The following is a 25,041-nucleotide window of genomic DNA, read 5'->3' on the forward strand; positions in this document are numbered from 1 at the left end:
GAAGCGGGGCCAACCAATCAGAGTGAAGGAGGGGCGTGACTATGCTAAATCGCCCCCTGTTATAAATAGTCTAGGTCTGTCACTGGTACAATCGGAGGTGGATTGTTCCCTATATTGCAATTTTTCTAATGATTCCCGATGTAATGACATCAGAAATGACTGATGACTAATAATCTGTGGCATCAGAACTCAACAATTATACAATTATATTTGTAGTAGTTTATAAATGTCAGCATCAGCAGAGAATTACATTCTGCTCTATGAACATAAACTGCCTTGTGATACCTTAAGCATTAATGTACTGCACTGTGATACCATACAATAATGTATATTTATGAAGGTGCACTGTAGGAAGACAGCAGCCGAAGCTTTCCAAAGGCATTGTGGGATATCTGTAATTATGCGCCAGGTTAGATATTTCACTTTGTCAGACAGGATAAAGGGAGGAGATTGAATATTTAAAGCTATTCCATAGTTAGTGGGACTCTGCAGAGGTTTCTTTACATTAATCAGATCTCCGCCATTAGAAGGATGCTTAGTGCTTAGTCTCTGTGCATTTTAAATAGGATGCATTTTTATGTGTGAGTTACATTAATAAGAGAGCATTGGTAAAAATGAAATTGCTGTATGGGCATGGACCTATTTGCACATATGTGTTAATTCATACTGATTAAGGAGGAGTTGTCATGTACTCATGCTGGTTGCAGCCATTATGGGTGGTAAATATGGAGCCAATAGTCATAAGAATGCACCACTAGAGACCCAATCACTTTGTGTCTCCTGTCACAGTGATGTCACTGGTTCCAAATGAGCCGATAGACTGAAGAATGTGGTCTCCCACAAAGTGGCCTCCTCCTCTATGTGTAACTCCAGACGGTCCCAATTTTGGCGGGTTTGTCCAATTCTTGGTCATGGAAGGGGGGTGGCCTAACAGAAGTAGGTGTGTCTTTGTACTGATGCGGTTGGGCTGATCTAAGACAGGGTTGGAGGATGATTGAGGGCCAGGCTTATTTCTATCATAATTAGGGCTTCTTTTGTTCCTGATTTTGCTTCCTGTGTGGGTGAAGGGTTAAGGGGGAGGTACACATCCCAAATTGTACACTGGGTCCTGAAATCTTTAGATACTGCTTGAAGATGTATTTAGCTGTCATCTCAATGTTCTTAGAGAAATGCTATGAGCCTAATTTGCATAATATATTGCCGCAACGACCTCTGCAGTCATGTACGCTCCTGTCCTCTGCATGACGTATATATCTTTGTCTAAATAAGCTGGTGTTATGGACATGGAGATCTAAGCTGACAAGTGTGTTGCTCCTTTCATTTCACAGCACGTTAATGGCATCATCCTTTGTATGTTGGATGGAGCGTCTGTCACTAATTGCTTTTCTTGTCTCTACGTATCAACGAGCGTCCTCTGTGGCACTGAGGCTGTAAGAGAGAGCCATGTATTATTCAGCAGGGTAAGGGTTCCTTAGTGCAGGACTGCGGCGCTCACCTCCCAGCAGGGTTTGGAAGTACATGCTGCCGCCGTAGGCTCCGTACCCTCCTTCTGTTCTAGCTCTCACCTGGAAGGAATAGATCGCCCCTGGGTTCAGGCCACCAACGGTTGCAGTATTGGTTTCGCTGATGAGAGATAGAGACTCCCCCTCGTCTGTCTGGGAGACAGAGGACAAAGATAATGTAAATAATCGGATAGCACAGAAGGGATGATACAATGTAACAGGTTAATGTTGCTGATTGTATCCAATACGCTCAGGCAGAATACCACTGTTATTAACACTATATTGCCAGGGATTATTAAAAGTATTGTGAAAGTCGTGACATTAATTTTGTAAAGTACTATAGTGTTAGAGGGTAATGACCATTTTTAAGGGATATTGCAGTAATATGCAACTTGCAAAATTGTAAGGTCAACATTTGCTAGATTTCAGGGAGATCTATCGCAATCACCTGTAATTTAGACATGTTGTAGAAAGTTAAATATACATCTCCCTGGCAATTACGGAACATAGCAATTTAAAACATTTTAAAACCATGTCGTATTGTATTTTTTATCTGGCGATGTCTTCTCAAGAATCTTGCAGTAACATGTTCCTGCCTGCAGGGGTCACTGTTGTTCATAGTGAGCTAATGGATAAATGTCCTGGTCGTTGTAACAGGGAGATCTGATTGGTTACAAGTTGATAATATTCAAAACAATAATATTCTCTGTCTGTTTGTGTGTGTGTGTTAGGGAATTTAGACTGTAAGCTCCAATGTGGCAGGGACTGATGTGAGTGAGTTCTCTGTACAGCGCTGCGGAATCAGTGGCGCTATATAAATAAATGGTGATGATAATGATGATTGTCCACTGTCCCCTCTTCAGCTTTAGGCAAATCCTGAGGTTACCTCTACAGCAAATAGAGGCCTGAGTAATTTTATGCCTGTATGACTTTTTTTTACGATATTGATCATAGCTGCAGAATATTGTTGGTATTTTACAAGTAAAGTATCGAAATTTTGAGACTGTAAAGGTTTCAGGTCAAATAACTAGTTTAGCCACAGCGAATAAAGGTAGCAAAAACAAAAACCTCAAATAAAAAAAATGAAATTAACAAAATGTACATAAAACCATTTCTCAGCTGCCCTCTAAACCGTGCTGCCCTATGCCATTGCCAAGTTGGCCTGCACGGTGAATCCAGCCCAGGGTAGGATGCAGATGTTGATGAGACATAGTTACCCAGATGTCACTGGTAACAGATGTTTCATGCGCTGCATTAATTTCATTACAATCACGCTCTAATTGGAGCGACAGAGACGTCAGGGGTGACGGGTCCCGATACCTTTTCCCGATAGCGCAGCTGATAGTCAAGAATCTTCCCGTTCGGTTGTTCTGGTTCCGGCCAAGACAAGGTGATGCTCTGCATGGATCGGCTCACCTGGTGGATTATGGGCACGGCAGATGGGACTGGAATGGAGAACAGACATGTCACTAGAGAGGTGGGAGGGCAGCGAGGGAGAGAGAGAGGTGGGGGTGGGGGGGGGGGATAAAAATAAACCAGAGAGATAAAATGAGATGGAACATATTTTTCTGTGTATCATAAAAATACACAGAACAGGAACACCGACACAGTTTGCTCTATGCTGTGACATGTGACTGCAGGGAGGAGTGACGCTTGGCCGGACCTGTCACTTTGAATTTGGGTCACGGCATCACTGCCTCTTGTGAGACCCCCACGTACGGCACAGAGAAAGCGTCACAAAGAAAAATTCAATTAGAGTGCAGGGCCTGAGGGAGAGAGAGAGAGAGACACTGGAATGGAGAGAGCGGAGAAAAGAGAAAGAAACAAAATCTTGCGTAAAAATATAAAAATAGAGCAAATACATAATAACTGGAAATATAATATTCTACAACAGGCTGATCTCTGGCTCTACAGCGGTTGGGAATCTACAAGCCTCACAGGGGCTGATGGGAATTGATGAGCCGAAGAGCCAGGCTTTGCCCACCTCTAAACCAGGAAATACAAGGAGAGGTGACCCAGCTATTGTCCCAACAAGACACCCTATTTAATAGGGGAATCATTTACTGTATCTTAGTCTCAGTCATGTTTCGCATGAACAATAAAAGTGCTAACACATCAAACACGCAAAGAGACAGGACTTGTGAAAAGAAAATCACAGCTCTGTTGTGTGAATCTCTCAACCCTTCAGTCCAACCAACCATGAATGTTCAGGAATCCTGTAATGATGGAATCAGTCACTAATATGGGAGGGTGTCTGGGGGAAGGGGGGGGGGGAAGAGTCAGTGATTTTGTTTTTCAAACCAAGTTTGTGTTTTAAACAATCAGAACCCCTCCTCATTTCTACTCTTTACCAGGAACATGTATATTGTATCAAACCATTTCACCCAGGAAATGTACATTATTGGGGATAATGAATTATGGTACGGTCAGTACTAAGCAAATACACATATTGGTACATGGAAATAAAATTAGTGGAATTGACAATTATATTTAATGCTATCCTATAGGACCTGTATTGTGCCAGAAACAAGTCTGTAATATGCAGTGTAGACCAATTATCAATTACAAATTATAATGTGATGAGAATGACAGCCCTTAATTGTTCAAGTTTGTTGTAGTTTGGTTAATTAGGGGTCCCGAGTAAAATAGCCAAACACATTGGAGGATGTTTGTTCATAGAGAAAAAAATATGGAAATCTGAATAATGAATTCTATAAAAAAATGTCAAAGTAACAAATTAAGAAACATTACATTGTCTTTTTTGCCCCGAAAAACATATTTTACACACAATTTCCTATTTGAACTAGTTTTATAGCTGTTATTCACAAATATTTTTTTTAAGCCGTGAATGATTTATGCCACTTTCCTAAGTATTTCTGCAAAGTGAAGTGCAAGAGATTAATTTACTGCTATGTACAACAACAAAACACCATTGTATTGGACAATTTAACTTTCATTCTGATCCCTATGAAATATGAATTGTTCATTCTAATATAGCTTATTAGCCATATTTTGTGGAAATTGCAAGGGCTTTTCACGGTAGCATTTAAAAAAAAACTGATTAGGATTTAATAAGCAAGTCAAACCATTATTTGACCTTATGTATGCAAGGCTATGTATTACTGAACTGACTAATATATTTGAAATAACCAAATGGTTTAAATAAATCAGTATACCATACGTTTTTTCCCTCTGCAGTTTGCTGTCATGTCAGGAGGTGTTTCTCTAAGAGACAGACTGACAGGTATGTAGACTTTCTATGCAGTGATGCTCTGTGATTGGTGGATTCATACATGGGGCAGGGCCAGTGATGTCACAATGTTTAACTGATTGCAGGGTATATTTTGTAAAAAGTAGAATGTAACATTAAAACACTGTCCTAAATATGGGGGAGGAACCTCAGTGTGTAATGGAGGGTGTGTGTGTGGGGGGGGGGGGGGAATCATTTACTGCTAAACAGAACTGGAGTAAAATAGCAGAGTAAAGTGCACAATTTATTTCACAGTTCTGCTTCATATCTAGAAAAATTAATTTAGTTATTTTGTACATATTTAAGTAATGTATATAATACTCCTCAACACTAATGTGGTGGTAACATAAATGCAACTATTTATCAAAAAATGTGACTCAATTATTTGATTCATTGTCTAAAACTGATGAAAGTTTTGTAAATGCCAAATAAACATGTTTTTTATATTTTTCTTAATATATGGTGCCTTGTTGTTGGAGTTCATTGGGTGTTGAATCAAAACACTGATCATATGTGTCTGTTATAATAATAATAATAATAATAATAATAATAATGCCTACTAGTATGTTTTTGGAGTGTGGGAGGAAACCAGGGCACCCGGAGGAAACCCACGCAAACACGGGGAGAACATACAAACTCCACACAGATAAGGCCATGGTCGGAAATCAAACTCATGACCCCAGTACTGTGAGGCAGAAGTGCTAACCACTAAGGTACTGTGCTGTCCTTAACATTACTGTGAATACCCTCCATCTCCAAGTACCTGCTATGTGCCCTGCCTGGACACTCCCTATTAGCATTAATAATATCACTTCCATTGACCTCATTGTGTTCCCACCCTACCAAGTCCCCTCACCTCCCTGTATCTCTCTATCCATTGACAACATTCATCTGTCCCGCAAGTCTGCTGTCTAACCATTATCCACAACTCTTCCAGATCTTTCACTCATCATATTCATCCCCATTCTCAATTATGCCACTTCCACATTTGTAAAATTTCCAAGATCCATCCCTTTGTCATCCAGGATGCAACCAAGACCCTCATCCACTCGCTTCTCATTTCTCATCTGGACTTCCGCAACCTCCTTCTATCTGGTCTTTGTTCCTCCTACCTTTTCCCGCTCCATTCCATCCTCAACACCACTACTCATATTATTTTTCTTTCCCACCACTCTGCATCTACCACCCTTCTCTACCTGTCCCTCCACTGGCTCCCTTTCCCATAAAGAGTCATGTTCATACTCCTTAACCTCACCTATAAATCTCTCATCCAATCCTCTCCCCCTGCCACCGCACCTCCTCACTCATCACTGGCTCTCAGTCCCGCCTTCAAGACTTCTCAAGTACTGCCCAAGACCTCTGTATCTCATTCCCTCTCCCTATCAGTCTCTCCACCTCTCTACAAGGCTTCAAATGGGCTCTCAAAATCCACTTCTTCACCAAAGTCTACCAGCTTTCTTCCTAACCCATCCCTTCTGCCCCATCACATTGTCTCACCCTGTTTGTATCACCTCCATGTGTTTTCTCCTCCCATCTAAATTGTAAGCTCTGACGAGCAGGGTCATCTTCCATTGTGTTCTCCTTTCATTACCTATACCACTAGCACACGTATATCTTCTCTCATTGATTGGCTCTGTTCCTGCTAGCTACACACATCCTTCTGGGTACAGGCTCAACTTGCACCGATTTGATCCCTATTTTGCTCCCAATTCCCCCACTTCCCATGCCTTTTTCCTTAAGTGGTAAGTTAACCCTGACTGCTTCGGGCCAGTGTCGCTGGGGCAACCGAGTATCGCTTGAGACAACTGATTTTTTTTATGGGGCTCTTGATAATAAATATGCCCCTAACACATAGACAAACATTGACGGAAAATTCATGACAATGGACCAGTCCATAATATTGAAATTAACCTCTACAGTCTCACCGTGGACTGACCTGACTGACTGATACTGAGGTTCAATGAGGAATGTTTAGGTAGCTCAGCGCTCATTTCTGACACCTTGTTGGTTGACTGCACCTCCACTGTATATCCCATTCCAGGTAGAAGTCCTGAAAGGTGGACCCTTGTTTGGGTGAGTCCTACTTGTCCAGGTCTGAATGTTACTCCATCTCCGCACCGGAGGCAGCGTCCGTTCATACACTCTCTACACGCCACCGAGTACGTGACCTCTGTACGACCTCCCATGTCTTTAGGTGTCCTCCATGTCAGAGATACAGCTCCGGGACCTGTCACCTCGTAATTTAAATCCCATGGCCCTGACGGAGGCCCTGTAAAAGAACCAATAATATCATATTAAAAAGCTTTTTCCTCCTATTTTTTTCTAAATTTTAGACCTGTACTGCTTGAACAGTAAAGAACACTTACTTGAAGGAGAACTTAAATGGTTGTTACAGTTATATATAAGAATGGTTATTTACCAATGGCTCATTTGCTGTGCTCGGTCTACACTTACCTAGGTAATGATAGCACATAAAGCCCATATGGGAACTAGATTGAACTCTGCAGCAGCATATAGTACAAATTAAACTTCAGTAGTTTATCTGTTGTACAGTTAATTTATTTTTGGAATTTTTAAACACTATGAATCAACATGATAAATAAAGTAGCCTTCACCTGGAAGCAAACATGTTGTGAGCTGAGCCATTTTGCATGACAATGAGCCCTAGGAATAAACCAGTGTAATGACGGAAGTGTTAGACACAAGGGAGTAAGCAATGGAGTATAAAGAGTCATGTGATATCACATTAGACTTTTGCGCTGTAAGGCTCTTTGTAAAAGATTCCCTTACAATTACTATAGCCTAATGTTGGCAAATCACCCTAGATCTTTGGGGTAGTTGAAAGGACATCATAAATAGTTGGATATTTTCAAGCAGTCAGCTTTGAAATTAGAAAATATTATTTATAAATATTTATTTGCATTTATTAAACTCTGTTCTTACAAGATATCATTGTTTGGCCTTTTATCAGAGGAAATCTCCCAGGTTGAACTGACTGCCCTCATTGCATTGTTTATGTGACTTACCGGTACAGGGAGAGTCTGGAAACTCCTCGGGGGTGCGGTAGAAGCCCTTGTTACATGTACAGCTAAGAGCTCCAGACGTCATTGTGTAGCTGTTACTAGGGCAGAGGTGACAATGAGATGTTGGGGCGTCAGCAGAGTTGTAAGTTCCAGGTGGACAGGCTGTGGGCAAAAGTGAGACAATGTGGCGCTTATTACAAAAACGTAAAAATAGTCAGCAGAGTGTAATACGTGTCCTGTGGAACAGCACTGTGTGGATCGGTGCATCCAAATACAGTGATGTCACAGAAGGTTAACTGCTGAAGTCTTAACTTTTTGACCATAAGGACAGTGTCCTATGAATATGGGGTGATCTTCAGCTATCTATAATGGAAGGGAGGGGCAAATACTTAACCCTGCTTTACTTTTTAACACTGAATACTTTGTTTTATCTTCATGCTATATGAAAGTTTAAATTTTGGACTTTAGTGCTCTTTAATTACTAAATATAGTCTACTTAACTCTATAGCTACATTGAAATTGCATGTATTGTAGCAGTAGCACTAAATGTTTCTATTCTAAAAATTCTACATGTTTCTGTACAGCAACAAAGGCTAATCACAAACTAGTTATGTCCACGTAGTAACCTCCACAACTCCATTGTTTCAGTAATTGATTATATCTCTTCCTTTCTTTCATTTATTCCCCTCATGACTGCTAGACAAAATAAACTGACTGCGCAGTAGGCAGAAGCGCATTGCGCACTTATGAGTAAGACTTCTGTTCAACTCTAAATGACCCCTTCAGAAGCAGACCAGCAGAAGTGGCACTGGGCCGCTGTCAGACCAGAAAAAGTGGTACTGTGCCGCTGTCAATGCATAAAATATGAGAATAGACACTGAGAGTTACACTCAGCGCTCGAGAAGAGAAGTACTGTACAGATATAAGTGCTTTCAGAATTAAAATAGATATTGATCTATCCAGCACACAGAACAAGGCAAGGACCACTGAGCAGTTTCAGTGTCCACACAAAATTATAACCAATACTGAGAATTACAAAAGCTAAAAAGTGCCTTAGAATTATAGCTATAGATATAGCTGACATCTATGTTACATAGAACAATGTATTTAAGTATTGCTTATTATTGTTATTTCCAGAATGAAACCTTGCCCATGGGAATTTAATTCACCATCATAAAGGGCTGCTTGATTATTTTAATACTTAAAATCATTGTATTGTGTTCTCCATATCTGTCTCAGTTTGAGCTGCTGTGGTGCAGCTAGTGTGACATTATACTCTTCAGAGAGGCAGAAATCTGTTCACGCTTTGGGGCCTATGACCCAGATTCTTCATAGGGAGATAGATGTTTAAGGTTAATTCATTTTCTCTTGCCATAGGGAGTACAGGGAGACAAATAAGCGTCCCGAGTTCTGCCTGATGTTGTGATCATGTAAAGCAATGAAGTAATGAATATTTTATAGAGAGGAGAGAATTTCAAACACCGTGTCTGACTGTTTAATACATCTAGGATTATGTGTTAATGTAAGGCGGAGGGGGGGATTGAAATGGTGAAATGACATATGGAATATCTCATACTTGCCAACTCTCCCGGAATGTTCGGGAGACTCCCAAAATCCAGGTTGGTCTCTTGGACTCCCGGGGGAGCAGGCAAGTATCCTGCATACTGCAATTTACTCGCCAAAATGATGCAATTTGCGGTGAATCACGTAATTTTGGCCCACCCCCGCGACAAAATGAAGTTTTTGCCGCGGGGGTGGGGACAAAATTACGCGATTCACTGCGCCCCTCCCCCTCTCACCCTTCAACCACGCCCTCTGCCCGGGATCTCCTAGAATTCACTATTCAAAGGTTGGTAAGTATGGAATATCTCTTAGATACTATGCACTGGACAGACACCTAGCTACTATTGTTTAGATATGCGGATAGTGCAATTCTAAATACTTATTTTAAAATATGCATATATATATATATGAGCTGACTGTTTTATTTACTGATTTATTTATTTATCCATTTTTTTTCTTTCTTCATATGTCTTTCCATTTTCACTTGTTTATTAGCTTACTCCTCGCTACTATCTCAACTATATCTCATCCACTAAAAGCAATTGGCGTTTACTATTACCCAAAATCTGTTCCACTGGTTGTATTTGATTTATCCTCTTATCTAGTGATGTATCCAGACGTGACCCTTCCCCACCTCTTTTAGTCTGTCACTTCCAAAGCACTTTGTACTATTTGGCACAACTCCTACCCACTGCTCACCCTAATCTCCTGTCTACATCGCTCACCTTTCTACATCCATTCCCAGACACTACCACAGTCTCACCTTTATCCACCTTCTAAAACGCTACTAATCTATCACACGTATAACCGCAAACCATCACCCACACACACACTCTATATCTTACCCTAAACCTGCCCTATTAATCCTTTCTTCCCTACTCTCTCCACTCCGACACACCCCTACTCCAAGCCTCCATTCCCACCGTCCACCAATCTCACTTTCCTCCACCTCTACACTTCAGCTTAATCCTGAAATACTGTATCACACTGCACCTCGTATGAAACATCTCAGCACTTTTTTTTGTGGTTTCACCATATTTTTTAACCCTAATAGTGCTCATTCCATCATGCATGATATCACCTCTTATAGCCCCAAGCTCTGAATACCAGGAGATCCCTACTTTCATTCAAATCGGTCATCTACCTTCTACAGACCATGCTCACATACCTACATATAGGCAAACTGAGGGGGGGGGGGTCCTAGTGCCTGAAAACCCCCCTCCAAGCCTGTGGCTCTGTATATTGGAGGTGGCTGGACCCTGCCCCCGCTACACACGGCTCTGCTTGAAAAGGGAGAGCTGCGTGCACCTAACAGTACCGCACGCAGCATTGCCCATGTATATTATGGGGATAGGAAGAGTTGGAGAGCAGCCAAGCACTGTCTAATATTATAGCCACACCCCCATGCATGCTGGTCATGCCCACTGGTGGCATGGTGTGGAAACCCCCCTCTACAAATCCTGCGTTTTCCCCTGCTACAGCCAACTTCTACAGGCCACAGTTCCAGTATAACACCACGGCAAGCCTACTACAAGCAGCAGCTAAGGACAGATAAACTTATTACTAGTGCTGCCCTCAAAGGGAGACCAGGGGTCTGTGATCTGAAGGATATCATTGCAAGAATTTAAATTATGTGCTAAGTCTACACATTATTACCGTGAATCAGATGGAGAAATTTGTAATACTATTCCATCCCTATAAGAGGTTTTTGAGATATCACATGTCCTACATCATCATCAGCTATTTATATAGCACCACTAATTCCGCAGCGCTGTACAGAGAACTCACATCAGTCCCTGCCCCATTGGAGCTGACAGTCTAAATTCCCTAACACACACATAAACACCGACTAGGGTCAATTTAATATCAGTCAATTAACCTGCCAGTATGTTTTTGGAGTGAGGGAGGAAACCGGAGCACCCGGAGGAAACCCACGCAATCACGGGGAGAACATACAAACTCCACACAGATAAGGCCATGGTTGGGAATTGAACTAATGACCCCAGTGCTATGAGGCAGAAGTGCTAACCACTGAGCCATCATGCTGCTATACATATTATATTGTTTTAATACATATTGTTTCCTGCATAGCCATTGCTAATATATTCAGCACAAGTTTATGTTTTAATAGTGTTTGTAGTTTTAATTTTTGGGTGGGAATTTTGCACAAGACCCAACAATTATCCTGCAGCTTATTTAATCGCTAAATTAACATTAGTTTATTTTACTAATATTATAATTGTGGTGATAAATTAGTATCTGAATTTCTGTAGTTTTGCTTTGGCTACCTGCGATCGTTATTTAATTCTAGGTCAGGCGGAAAGTCCACAAGACAAAAAAAATCAGCTACAGAGGGAAAATGTTGCCGATGTCGAGATGCAGAGGAATATGGAAACATTAAATTACAATGGAAATTACTCTTCGCTTCGGAATTTCTGAGAGTGACTTATGTACACAAATGTAGAGAGATAAAACATGTAGCGGTGGAAAGCAAGACACAGGCACTGACAGGGGAGAATACTTTGGAAACACTTAGAATAGATCGCCGGAGGCTGTATAGAGCGGAATGTCTTTTCCTGCTGCATCTGTATGTGTTTATATGTGTTTTACCGCACCCAAGAACTCGCTAGAGGCAGGAAAATAGGCAACATGAAAATTTGAATACATAGAACAATTCTAAAGCTCTTTTAAAGGTACAGTGGACAAAAAATGTCTTACACTGAAAAGAACAGTGGCTAAGTGGTTAGCACTTCTACCTCACACTGGTGGGATCAAGAGTTCGATTCCCGACCATGGCCTTATGTATATGGAGTTTGTATGTTCTCCCCATGTTTGCGTGGGTTTCCACCGGGTGCTTTGGTTTCCTCCCACACTCCAAAAACATACTGCTAGGTTAATTGGCTGCTATCAAATTGCCCTTAGTCTCTCTCTGTCTGTGTGTGGTAGGAAATTTAGACTGTAAGCTTCAATGGGGCAGGGACTGATGTGAATGAGCTCTGTACAGCGCTGCGGAATCAGTGGCGCTATATAAATAAATGGTGATGATGATGTTTTTAGGTAATGTCAGAAGCCTGGTCGACAGGGTGTAGTAAGGATCATCCACCTCTTTGGTTTAAAATTCAAGGTCAAATTCTTACCTTAGTTTGACTGTGGAGGTTCCTCTTTAGTACCACCAATACTGCACGCCGAAGGGGGTCTGTGAAGAATTCTACCCCCTACAAGGCAGACATGGAGTATGCAGCAAACAGAGCCCTAGGGCTGCTCCGCCTTTGGCTCCCATCAAGGTGCCTATGCTGCCTATCAAGGCAATGGTCTCAGCGCAATAACGATTGGTGCTGGAACTCAGTGACTGTAGCGTGATGACCAACACAGGGAACAGCTTGCGGTCTAATCAAAAGCGGGTGCTCCTTTGTGGGGGGCAAAATATCTTCGGTTACCCCGTCAGAGGAGGGCCCCCACCATTAAGTAAAAGGAGTAAAGGGAAACGGAGGGGTTCATTTTTTTTTTCCAAAAAGTTGGAATAATTTAAGGATACTGCTGACACTTGATTCAGAGTTAAATATAAAATTGTGACTCTTGCGTATATTGTATCTGCACACTTAAGTTTTTTGGGGGCATTGTTTTGAGTTGCAAGTATCATATGATAAAGCATAAATCTAGCATATACATATGACTGGCAAATATAGGCAGCCGCCATCATCTTAAAGATATGAGTCACAATCAGATGCACCTCTAAAAGGCATTGGGTCTTCACGTCATTACCGCATTAACATATGAACATCATTACCTGCCTCTCCTAGTGCAAGAGGAAGTAAGTGTAAGATGCGCTCAATGCAAAATACAGACGTATAATGTGCACATACGCAGGGCAACAAATCTTACTCAAACTGTATGTTTACATGGAGCAAATGGGCTTATGTCAAACTCTACATTAGGTCCTTGAGGTACTGCAAGGATCTTTGTTGACTTCAGTGAGAACACATTTTTATTGGCTCATAATTAAGTCTGATTGACCATATGTTTGATTGCATTTATGCCGTAAAGGCAGGTATTCTTTTTAGCTGAACCAATATTGATGACTTATTATTGGAGTTTGACAGAGTTAGAGTTTGATACAAAAGTTTAAGGGCCATATGTTGCATATTGGTTTAGCCACATGCAAGGGGAAAAGTGCTCAGTATGGCTGTATAAACCAGCAGTATTGGTCTGAGGGGTCAGTGATTTAAATAGAAATAGAATAAAAATAAGTTTTGTATGAACTTTGTGGAGGGTTGTTAGGTATAATAGCCTATGAAGGTTGAGAAGATGGTTTGGGAATTTGAAGCTTGTCAGAAGCGTTGAGTTTTCAGAGAACGCTTGAAGGTTTGGAGACTTGAGGAAAGTCTTGTTGTGCGAGGGAGGAAACTCCACAGAGTGGGTGCAGAACGGAGGTGTCGAGTTGGTAGATATTTTGAGACAAGTGAAGAGATGTTGGTGCAGAGATTAAATGATTGCATGGGAATTATCATGTTGGTCACCGCTAACCATCATAGTAATAACCAGGCATAAATCAAAATGCAAGTGTACATTGTATACTCATATACATGTATAGTCAAATTTTCCAGCTCCGGCCTCTGTGCCGCCGCAGAAAGTGATTGGCTGCACGTCAGCGGTGGGTCACAGCTCTTTGTTAGTAAATAACCCATTAAACCTGCTTGTTGCTCAGTTTTGCTGCCCACGGTGAACAAGGCTCTCTCTGCCTAACAAGTTATAATCAGAATATTTTAGGCGGTTTCCTCTTCTCAATCTTCCACCCAAATAATACAGATTATGACTAAAGGATTTAAAGGATTAGACTCCTATAATCAGCAATGGATCATTCTTCATAAATAAAAGAGAGATTGTTCAGCAAGAGATTGAAATGCACAGAGGGACTAGGAGAAAACACGACAGACAGAAATGTCTCTTCTCCGTTATACTGAAGATGGAGCTTGCTTATGTATGATAAAAATATCAAATGCTTTACAGATGAATGATATATATATATAAAAAAATCATAAAGTAGACCTTTTTCCTACAGACAGTGGAGGAAGCTATTTTGTGGGCTCAATAAAAAGGCAACCTATTAATTCCCTTGGTACTTGTGAGATCACTGAGGTATGAGGCAGTTTATGCCCCGTGCCTCACTGGTGTTACTGGCTCCTTGTGAATTGACAAGGTAATATTCTTATAAATACTGGTTAAACCCACAAAATGGCTGCTTCCACTGTGTGTAGGCAACAGATACACATTTTTTTAACAACAGGTATCATTTAAAGGGAAAATATGACTTTTTAGGGTTTATTGTCACCAGATTTGTCTATACACATTCAGAAAACTGTATGGGTATAATTCAGTCAGCAACGAGCACATTATTTCTCTGCATTTCCATTTAGGAACGTGAATGGACTATCTCCGGACATTTTAAAAGCAAAACTAAGCCTCTGCCATCTTCTACCCAAACCATGCCCATAGTCGACCAATCCAGGCCCAGATTCAGCCGACCACACCCACATCCTCCAAACCACGCCCACATTCTCTTTACGTTTTTGAGTTTGAAAATAGGGTCTATTGAGTGGTATGAAGTAGGATGGTTAAAATTTAATATCATTTATATATTCAAATGGAGCAGTGCCCCGTGTGGCCAGAAATAGAATTAGTACCACCTATAGATGAGCAAAATAGTGTCAAAATTGTGTGCAAATTGGAATTACCTGTAGTACAAACAGTTTAGCAGAGATGTAAAGTTCCAGAAATACAATCTGACAACATGAGTGTGATAACACTTTAACCATCCTGTTTTTCGTTTCTCACATAATGTGGATTATAGTACTTTTTATAGCCCTTGCTTTTGTTCCCCAGCTCAACAGACTACAACTGCTGTGTCTAATTACATGTGGCAAAGGGGACATTGTAGCTCATTGTAAATATGTATATTGTTTATTGTATATTGGTGATGTGGCAGTGAGGTTGTTATTCATTGTCCTTAAAGTGAAACTGGGTGGGTTATGGGTAAAGATCAGGTGATGTCCAGGATGCAGTTGAGGGGGGCTGGAGCTGCATTTATTCTTCCCCTTCCTTCCTCTACAGGAAGCATGGAACAGCTGGGGACCCTGTGACATCACAAAGTAGTGTAAGAGGTTAATTTTAGGAGGGGCTGACAGCTACCCTATCTTTGGAGGTGGGGGAAGCCAATTAGCATCCATTGTTCTCAATAGGACTAGTCCAGACGTTTGCCTGCGTCCCAGCAGGGGGCTTCTGTGGAAGCACAGCTCATCTCCATTCTCCCCTACAACCCACTGATCCAGGACCTACCAATGTTTAAAGGGAGAGAGACCCAGGGGTTTGCAGAGGGAGGGGAAAGCACAGTGGAATTTTGACCCTAGTTATAAGGAGCCACTCCATGGAAGGGGGGTGGGTGGTGTTCATTCTGGGAATTCTTCATTGGAAGTGCAACATCTGGTTTTTGAGTTGTTCTCTACATATGCAGCTGACAGAGATCCACGGGTCGTCAAGTCTGGATAGCCAGGTGACTGTAACTCCTTAAGCTAGTGGGGTAAGGGACAGATGATGTGGTAAACCTGCCTGGCATTTATTTACTGCGTGTACATAATAATCTAGTGATTGTTTTTATTACAATAAATATATTGCTTTACTTTCTAACTGTATTTGCCTGAGTGACTATACGAACCCTATAAGGTACTGGGTAGACTTCCCTGGCATAGGAAGGCACCCGTGGTTGGCCAGCAGGTGTGAAGTGGGTAGCATTGGGCCAGATAAACCCGGTATCTTCACACAATATTTGAGTTCTGCTCTTATTTCTGTGCTGGGGGAGCGTCAGTCAGTTCAATCTGCTGTATGGTGTGGTCAGGTTAGAACTAGGAACACTAAAGGCTAAATGCCATTTGAGAAACATGTGAAGTTTTGCTGCCAAGTGTCAAGCATAGTAAATATTCTATGTATTCTATGTAAATATTCTATTAATATATATGTTGATAGTTTTGAAAATTTTGCTCTTCTCTAATATTGCACTTGTCTTATGTCATAAGAAAAAGATTACAAAACATATAATATGGGGACGTTTTTAAAAAAAATTATAATAACTTGCATACTGATAAGTAAACTATTAATTTTATTTTCTAAAGCAGGGCAACCTGATACACTTTGTGCGGCCCCCTGACCTTCGTAAGGGCAGCACAGTATTCTTAATCTCAGTAATAGGTTAATAATAGCTAACATATCAGCAGGCATTTCAAACTAGTGTTACAAGCTATAACAAACAAACCTGACAATAAAGTATGAAGGAACTGGGGGCTGAAAGTGAAGCCTTGGAGGGCCGCAAGCGGCCCTAGGGCTTCCTGTTGCCTATCACTGTTCTCAGCTATACTAGAGAAATGATCATATCTGATTGGTTGCCACAGGTTACAGCATCTTACTTGTGTGCAGTTACATATGTTTTAAAAACATCCTCAACATCCGTTTTAAAATAAATAGTCTAGTACAATAAAGAAGGTATTCACGTGCTACCAGGTAGAACTGACTTGAACCAAGTTTGCTTCATTAGTACATTCTCATCTTTTTGAACCTAAGTAGACTGAGATTTGGATATCTAAAAATCGTTTCATGAAATAAAATAAGATACACATCTTACCCCGACATTCCGTTCCATCTTCACTCACTTCTCTTCCTGGATTGCACGCACAGCTTCCACTCAAGACCATCCACTCTCCCTCTCCTCCACAATGCAGACTGAGCCCAGTGGTTCCCAGAAGATGGGCACCAGCAACGCAGTTCCCTATGGCTTCCGCCAAGGATGCTCCTCCTTCCCCACTAGATGGAGTCTCGGGGAAGGATGCCAGGCTCCTCACCGTGGCAGGACACTTGTGAAAATAAACCTTTACTCCGGCCAATGAGAGGCAAGCTCCCGAATCCACAAAGGCCAAGTAGAATCCATTTCTATGTATTGGTCCGAAGTCTATAGTCCTCTCATCCATCCGAGGACCTTGTCCACCTTTTTCCGGATCCCTTGTGAAGCTTTTGCCAGCTCCAATGGTGTCCACCTTTGCCCAAGCCTCTTCAGTCCACTCCCATTCCTCAGCTTGCATGGCACTATCTGCTTGGCGATGATAAAGTGTAAAGGTCTCCCTGCACGCCAGGTGACGTCTTCCAGGCGGTGGCCGTAGGCTGGCACAGTCCCTTACCGAGAAATGTAATTTGACATACACACGTTGAGCACCACGGCTAGCGATGTAGCCTGTGCGCAGCCAATTACTCTGGTTGGAGCGTTGTGCGTATGAATTGCACACTTCATAAGTACGCAGAAGGCGACGCTGGCCATCTAAAACACTGACTTCATCCCACTGGAGGAGGCAAGGGGGTAAAAAAAAAGTAATTTAACTTATGGTCAGTTATCTATTAGTAGTACCAATTAATTTTATCACCTCTTAATTGTAATCACCCAACACTGTCTAATATGGAAAGGGCTGCAAAAGTAATAAGTTTCCTATATATATATATGCAGAATTCAACAGATTTCAACAGTGCGGCCAACAATAAAACCAATAAAATAGTTAATAACATCAATAATTATGAACAATAATCCAGAAATATTCTGCTCCTGCCAGGATCCTTTCACATCTTCATCATCTACTCGAAACTTTGAAACTAATGTTTCAGCTAGTTTAATTCCATATAGAATCGAGTTTTGGAGCAGCCTTAAAAATGGTTAAACTATGTATCCTGTTAAAGTCCGTCCTTTATTTTATATTCCATGTGTGCCTAGTGTGCCACTAATCAGCCATTAATGCATTACTCACCCCTCCCTCCGGGTAGGTTGACCAGCCAATCTCTGAGGTTTCTTGGGTTGTATCAAGTACAATCTCTGTAACATAAGTAAGTAAATGGGGTTATTACTATTGGCTATCATAGCAAACTAATAGGTGTTTGTCACTTTTGCTTACTATCATGTTTACATTTTAATAGCAATTATCATGGTGGACAGTCGGACTTAACTCTCTCTGGGATGTCCCCAGCAAACATGAAAAGAACAAAAGAAATTGTCTGATTTAGTTTGGTATCGTCCCTGCAGCACCATTGATATTAGTAAATACATCTGGCAATACACAAATTCCAGTAACATACAGGATGCCATAATACTGATGGATCAATAAACAGCTGATCATATCACAGATGTCAGCCATGCCAGAAGGTCATGTTTTGTGGACATGTATTAAATACCAGTAGGAACCTTCTTGCTGTTATCTGGCCAAACTGACCAAATAGGCAACCTATGTTAAGAGTCCCTAGGGATCCAGAACTGGCATTAAATGCATAGTATTGATTCCACCTCTCATTGTGCCCAAAACACTTCACCCTTAAACTCTACATAACTTAACACTTTAACCAATAAATAATGATACGGACACCAACTTTAAGTTTGGAAGAAGGTCACAGTTTATTTATAATTACTATTGAACCAAGTGAGGTGGCGGCGAGAGCGAATGCGGTCAGCTAAAAATGTAAGAACCAACGAGGTGGAAGATCATATTTCCACCGACCCAGGTTATAACTTATCTATTGGCTGATATTATTATTATTATTATTATTATTATTATTATTATTATGAGGCAATGAGTGACTATACCCCCTCTGGACTCAACAATGTTATGCCCTTTCTTGGCAGCCCAGGATCCTCCCTACTAGAGAACCAAAGAGTCTGATGACTTCGAAGGGTACAATGACCCGTGACCCAAATGAGTAAGTACCGTATGGTAACTGAAAGCCAACTGCGATGCTTTCCTACCAGAACTGTGCCTCATCTGTATAGGAAGAAAAAACATGATATATCATTCAACAGAATGTATAATTGTCGAGTGGGGGGTATCTGGATCCAGGAGAAGAGGAAGTGACACCCTGCTGAAGCTACTAATATAGAAAGTGCTGGACACTCCCACTGGATCCCATTGGCTATTCCTTCTGGAGACTTAACCCTGAAGTGGTAAGTACATCTCAGACACAAACACATGATTATAAATGCATTTGGCTTGATTGACACTCTTCACATACACCCATATTGCCATTTCCTTTCACTATATAATAGTGGCGAAAGCTTTTAATTTCTTGTGTTCTCTGTCCCCTCAATTGTGTCCCTCCTACGAGCACCGTTGCTTAAATACCTTAAATTTAATATTGCATTTTAAAATAATCGGATGTAGCTTTCATGCAACTGGTCCCCCAGGGGTGCACGCAGGATTTTTAGGGGGGGGTTTCCCCCCCATACTAAAAAAAAAAAAAAAAAGCGAGAGAGCTCCGTTTCGGCAGCACTGTACTGCTATATAGTACAGTGCCGCTATGTAGGGGCACTTTGTTAGCGGAGGGGAGGGGTTTCTGGAAACCCAGAAACCCCCCCTGCGTGCGCCCCTGTCCCCCACACATGTACGCCTGTATTCAAGTACAAGCATACAAGAATCTCAAGAAGCGTTTCCATTTGAGTTTGGGTATAACCGCGCTCTGGCAGATAGACAGAACTCAGTGCAGGATATACCCATGCATATGGGCAATATCAAGTCCCATCACAACGCATGCCAAAAAAAGAAAGAAAATTAAATAAATTAACAACTTTTAATACTATAGTCAAGAATAAAAAAATATTTTAAAAAAATGCTATTCATTTTTTTGTACATGAAATACATGTTATTATTATTACCATTTACTTATATAGTGCCACTAATTCCACAGCGCTGGACAGAGAACTCATTCACATCAGACACACACAGACAGACAAACACTAGGGTCAATTTGTTAGCAGCCAATTAATCTACTAGTATGTATTTTGGAGTGTGGGAGGAAACCGGAGAACCCGGAGGAAACCCACGCAAACACGGGGGGAACATACAAACTCCACACAGATAAGGCCATGGTCGGGAATTGAACTCCTGACCCCAGCGCTGTGAGGCAGAAGTGCTAACCACTGAGCCACCATGCTGCCCATTTGTTAATCATCTTCCACACTAATTAACATAATATAATTATTATTATTATTACCATTTATTTATATAGCGCCACTAATTCCGCAGCGCTGTACACACATTACTAACTCTATGGTGATAATATCCAAATGATTTCTATGTTATAACAATAGTGTTTTCAAAATAATATCTTTATTTTCATACCAGTAAACCTTATCTAATTTATATTTCATACAAAATCTCCTGTACTTGCTTAATTTATCTCTCACTCTTTTCCTGAGTACCGACGCTCACTCACTCTGCACTTCCTCTCTCTTCCTTCTCTATCACCCCCTCCTCTCGCTATGTTTCTTTCTGGTGGTGATTTCTGGACTTGGTAATCTGCAGAAACAGAAAGTAGGTCATATGCACACAGCAGCTGAGACCAGCCTTGCTCAGGCATGTAGTGTGTGTGACGGACGGCCAATGTTGTACGGTGTCAGTGACATCTGACATGCACTGTGACACTGCACTCTCCCCAGTCAGAGATTCTCCGCACGGAATGTCACACTTAAGTGACATGATTTCACCTCGCACTTGTTGGAGGTCCTGGGGTAAATGAGGACAATCCATCACAACTTGTGGGATCATGAGTTTGGTAGGGAGATATTATATAAAGATAAAACTACAAAGACACTAGAGTGCAATATGCAAACAAGAACCATGAAACGTGCTGGAAGAGACTGTAGACAGAGAGATTATATGATAGAGCTACTGCCGGGGACTGTGGGGGGCCTAACTTCCCTGTGTATCCAACGGATTGACATTGGGTTAAGGAAACTGTCTTGTGGTGTAGAGTTGTTCAACATTCCAACAAGCCTTGGTTGTGTGGCATTCTGTATATAAAATATCATCAGAAAGTAAGGTTTTATTGGATAGGTGGGGGGTCTTAACGTTAGATTTAAACATTTTTAAAAATCTCATAAGAAAAGGAACGTACACATCAAAATTCTTGTGTATTTATGGTACAAAAAAAACATGTGCCCCATGAAGCATATTATTTTCAGCTGAACAGTGGGACTTTACAGCTTGATATCACTGAGCCCTCTAACCATGTTGGCACAGTGGTTAGGGACAATGTCTTACAGCGCTGGGGTCATGAGTTTGATTTCCAACCAGGGCCCTATCTGTGTAGAGTTTGTATGTTCTAAGTGTGCTTGCGTGGGTTCATTCCAATACTCCAAAGACATGCTTGTAGGTTAATTGGCTGCTAATTAAATTAACCCTTTTGCGTGTGGTAGGGAATTTAGACTGTAAGCTCCTATGGAGCGGGGAATGATGTGAATGACATATATTCTCTGTGCAGCGCCATGTTATTTGGTGGCGTTATAATAACACTTTCTATAATTCAAAAATCAGCCATGAACACATAATTTCCCGAAACCTAATAACCAATTCGCTTATTGATATCAAAATGTCTCTTTTGCATACCTGCCAATAATCTTTATTTTCTATGACCTGAATAGGTGTGACTTGGCTTGGTGGGGAGGGGTGTGGTCTTATCCAAAATGGGTGTGGTTTGGATGGACCTAGAAATGGTTTGGGAAAATCTGGGCATGGTTGTGTGGACCAGGGGGTTTTTCTGTCAAGAATGTTGGCAAGTGTGTTTTTTTTTTTTATAAGATGCTAGCTAATCATCTGAATTTATATTGTCCTGATTTAGTCATAAGGGTTCAGGTGAACATAACATTAGGAAATTACTAAACCTAATTCACCACCTGTCCCACCGCTACAGAGGAACATAAATATTTACATGAAGTTTCAATTTGTTTTGGCCTAATGAAATCGCGCCAGCACCCGGCTAATGCACTAAATTTAAAAATGATAGAATATATGGGGGCGTGGGATTTGAAATGGCATCAGACAGAGCTGCCCACTCTAACTTGTGGTATTTGCATTATTAAAGTTTAGTCTTATCCACCAGTAGATCGCAGGTGTTAGTGGGTTCTTCTGAATGGAGCATATTTGTATATGCAGGTGATCTTTTGCTCCCATTACAAATACTGTTTATAACCAAAAGGCTGATAGCGGAATATTCTTTTGACAGGTGGAACGTGATAGAAAAGTAAATGGTTATGTTTGTATAAAATAAAAACCCGTCATTCTTCCAACCAAAGAACCTCGTCCAATCTGTGTCCCGTGGATGTAAGATTATCGTGGCTTGTCGTTATTTTGCAGCCTCAACATCCAGATGATTTGCAATCATCGAGGGATTGATGAATTGTGAGTGATACCAGCACGTTCCACGAGAGAACCTCAATGTATCCGTCCATCTGTGCTGGGGATGTTTGCAGACGATGCAAAGTGACAATAAGCCTTAACTCACAAATGTGCAACAAGGAGATGCATCGTTGAGCTTTGGAAAGGGCAAAACAGAACAAAATGTTCTTACCCAGGTCGTTCAGATAATTGTATGATTTATGTGGGTATGACAGTCTCCATCATCAGTGTACATCATGATGACTGTTACACTTAAATTCGGAAAGTAATTCCCGTCTAGGAGTTCAGGAGTTCTTAGGTTATCGATCACGACCCAGAAATTGGTCACTGCAGAATTTAAGGTCTAAGAGGGACAATTCAATTCCCCCCAGATTAGCGCCGCGATAACTCTATCATCATTATTACGGTAAAATCAACCCGGCTTTCTACTCATGGCTCAGGGAGCTGCGTTGAAATTACCGTATTAACTGTATTTAAGAGCACTATTATCGTAATAACGGTAATAGTGAGCAGGCCGCGTTACTTTTTACAGTAATACGTTTAATTGAATTCTCCCCCTAAGTGTTGTAGATAAAGGTAAAGTGCTTTGAAATTGGAGAGCAGGAGACATAACGATAACAAACTGAAGAACTTTTTTACAGAACAAGTGATCCATGAAAATTCTCCCAGCTGTTGCGGTGGGGAATTATACAGTAATATTATAAAGAAAATAACCTCACCGATCCCAAAAAAAAGAAAAAGGTAAAAAGGACAAAACAAAGCAGACTAAACGCACCTGTAGGTTCTTTTCTGTTGTCAAAAGCAATCAATGTTTCTTTGTTTTGCTCTATACTAACAGCTAAAAAAGTATTAATTATTATTTAATGATATCATTTTGTACTTGTGAGTCACATTACAATAAATTTGTAGACCACATTAAAGTCATTAAAATGAATGTATTGTTAATGCCAAATGTTAAGAACACCAGAATAGAATGAAACGTCGGCAGCTTAAACATTGAAAACCAAGATTAACCAAAGAAAGGAAATGACAAAGTAACGACACGCTGGGCTGCAACCGATTCTTTCAGTGTTTTAGTTCATCAAATTATTATTATTACTATTATTATTTAAATATTATTTAACAAACTTACACAAATTCCAAATACAAGTATATGCTGTTCTGCTGGGGGTGACATAATAATAACCCCCCTGGACACAAGAGCTTGCAATCTTTGGCACGTCACCTGTTGCGGAACTACATCTCCCAAGCTGCTATGAGTTTAGTGTGCGGTGAAGGCGTGGAGCTTGTGTTAAGGGATGTCAGGAATATTTTGGACACTTACCCTCCAGGAGAGATGCGAGTGGCAGTAGATAGGAGATGCATAGAAGTTTCTTAATAGGCATGATGCTATCAGTGCTCAAGCAGGACAGGTGCTGTCTCCCTATAAGATGTCCACAAGTAGAAGCAGAAGAAGGGATGAGTCTGTCCTTTCATGACCTGATCTCTGTGCAGAAAGAGATGCAGCCGGCATGTGCAGAGACAGAGGACTCTGCGGAATCCTCCTTTTCCATAAATTCCATTTTAGATGTGTCCTTCCATCCTTAGTATCCGCCTGGAGGTCTGGTACCTCATTCCAGTCTCCCTTCCAGACTTTGCAGGGTCCCTGAGTTGTGTGTCTCTCCCCTGCTTCAGTTCTAGGGCTAGTGTGAGATTGTGATTCTCGCTCTGAGCTGTCCCACCCACCCCCCTCCCCAGCTGTCTCCCTAATCTTTATACGCTCAGTGCCCCTCGCTCCCCACCAGCCTGCAAAGCTTGCCCACTTCATCACACACACTGTCTCTCCTCGTATCTCTGGGATCGATTCAGCAGAAGTGTAGGACCTGTTACTATAAAGTAATGAACCTTCTTGTAGCATACAAATCCTAAACGTCATTTAGAAGTTAAAAGAACAGAGCGCAAATGCCCTGTTTGTGGCTCCTCGTGCTTACGTTTGCACACTTGTAGCTTGTTTTCCCAATGAAGGGCATGGATATGTGGCTAAGGTGGTATTGGGGAGCAGTGGGAGGAGTGGGAGGATTAAGAGTGCACTTTGCTGAGTGCAGGATATGTACACCAGAGCATCTAATTTTGCAAAGTACATGTTATGGCCACCAGTGCGGCATAAACTCATATAACAGGTAGAAGAGGTCTTCACCTTTAGCAGCCACCTTTCCCGTAGAGACTGGTTATGCTCACAGGTACTCGGATGCCCCCAGACAGTAGTATGAGTTGATGCTAGTACGGCAGCGCACAGGTACAGGAGGTAGCACACGGAGTAGCGTCAGGTCAGAGATCAGCGGACTGGACAGAGCACCAGAGAGGATGTCAGGTACAGGCAAAAGGTCAGGGGTCACAGGCAGCGGCTATGAGTCCGGGTACAGGCAAAAGGTCATACACAGGTAATCAATCCAAGGTTTCAACACCAGACAAGAATAGGA

At 41.4% G+C, this 25,041-nt stretch overlaps 1 protein-coding gene across 1 annotated transcript in view; it reads right to left on the bottom strand.

The window, feature by feature from the left end:
- The window catches only part of LOC142160769 (ephrin type-B receptor 5-like), a 35,944-nt gene extending 11,691 nt beyond the window's left edge, over positions 1-24,253 (bottom strand). Inside the window, exons 1-7 of the mRNA XM_075215753.1 lie at positions 23,907-24,253; positions 18,173-18,237; positions 17,008-17,716; positions 7,779-7,937; positions 6,689-7,021; positions 2,823-2,947; positions 1,496-1,655 (exon numbers count right to left, since the gene is read on the bottom strand). Coding sequence (XP_075071854.1) covers positions 1,496-1,655; positions 2,823-2,947; positions 6,689-7,021; positions 7,779-7,937; positions 17,008-17,716; positions 18,173-18,237; positions 23,907-23,967 — 1,612 coding nt within the window. The 5' untranslated portion in view covers positions 23,968-24,253. The remainder of the gene's footprint in view (positions 1-1,495; positions 1,656-2,822; positions 2,948-6,688; positions 7,022-7,778; positions 7,938-17,007; positions 17,717-18,172; positions 18,238-23,906) is intronic.
- Between the last annotated feature and the right edge of the window lie 788 nt (positions 24,254-25,041).

The sequence above is a fragment of the Mixophyes fleayi genome, chromosome 6 (genome assembly GCF_038048845.1).
Source record: "Mixophyes fleayi isolate aMixFle1 chromosome 6, aMixFle1.hap1, whole genome shotgun sequence".
Classification (NCBI taxonomy): Eukaryota; Metazoa; Chordata; class Amphibia; order Anura; family Limnodynastidae; genus Mixophyes; species Mixophyes fleayi.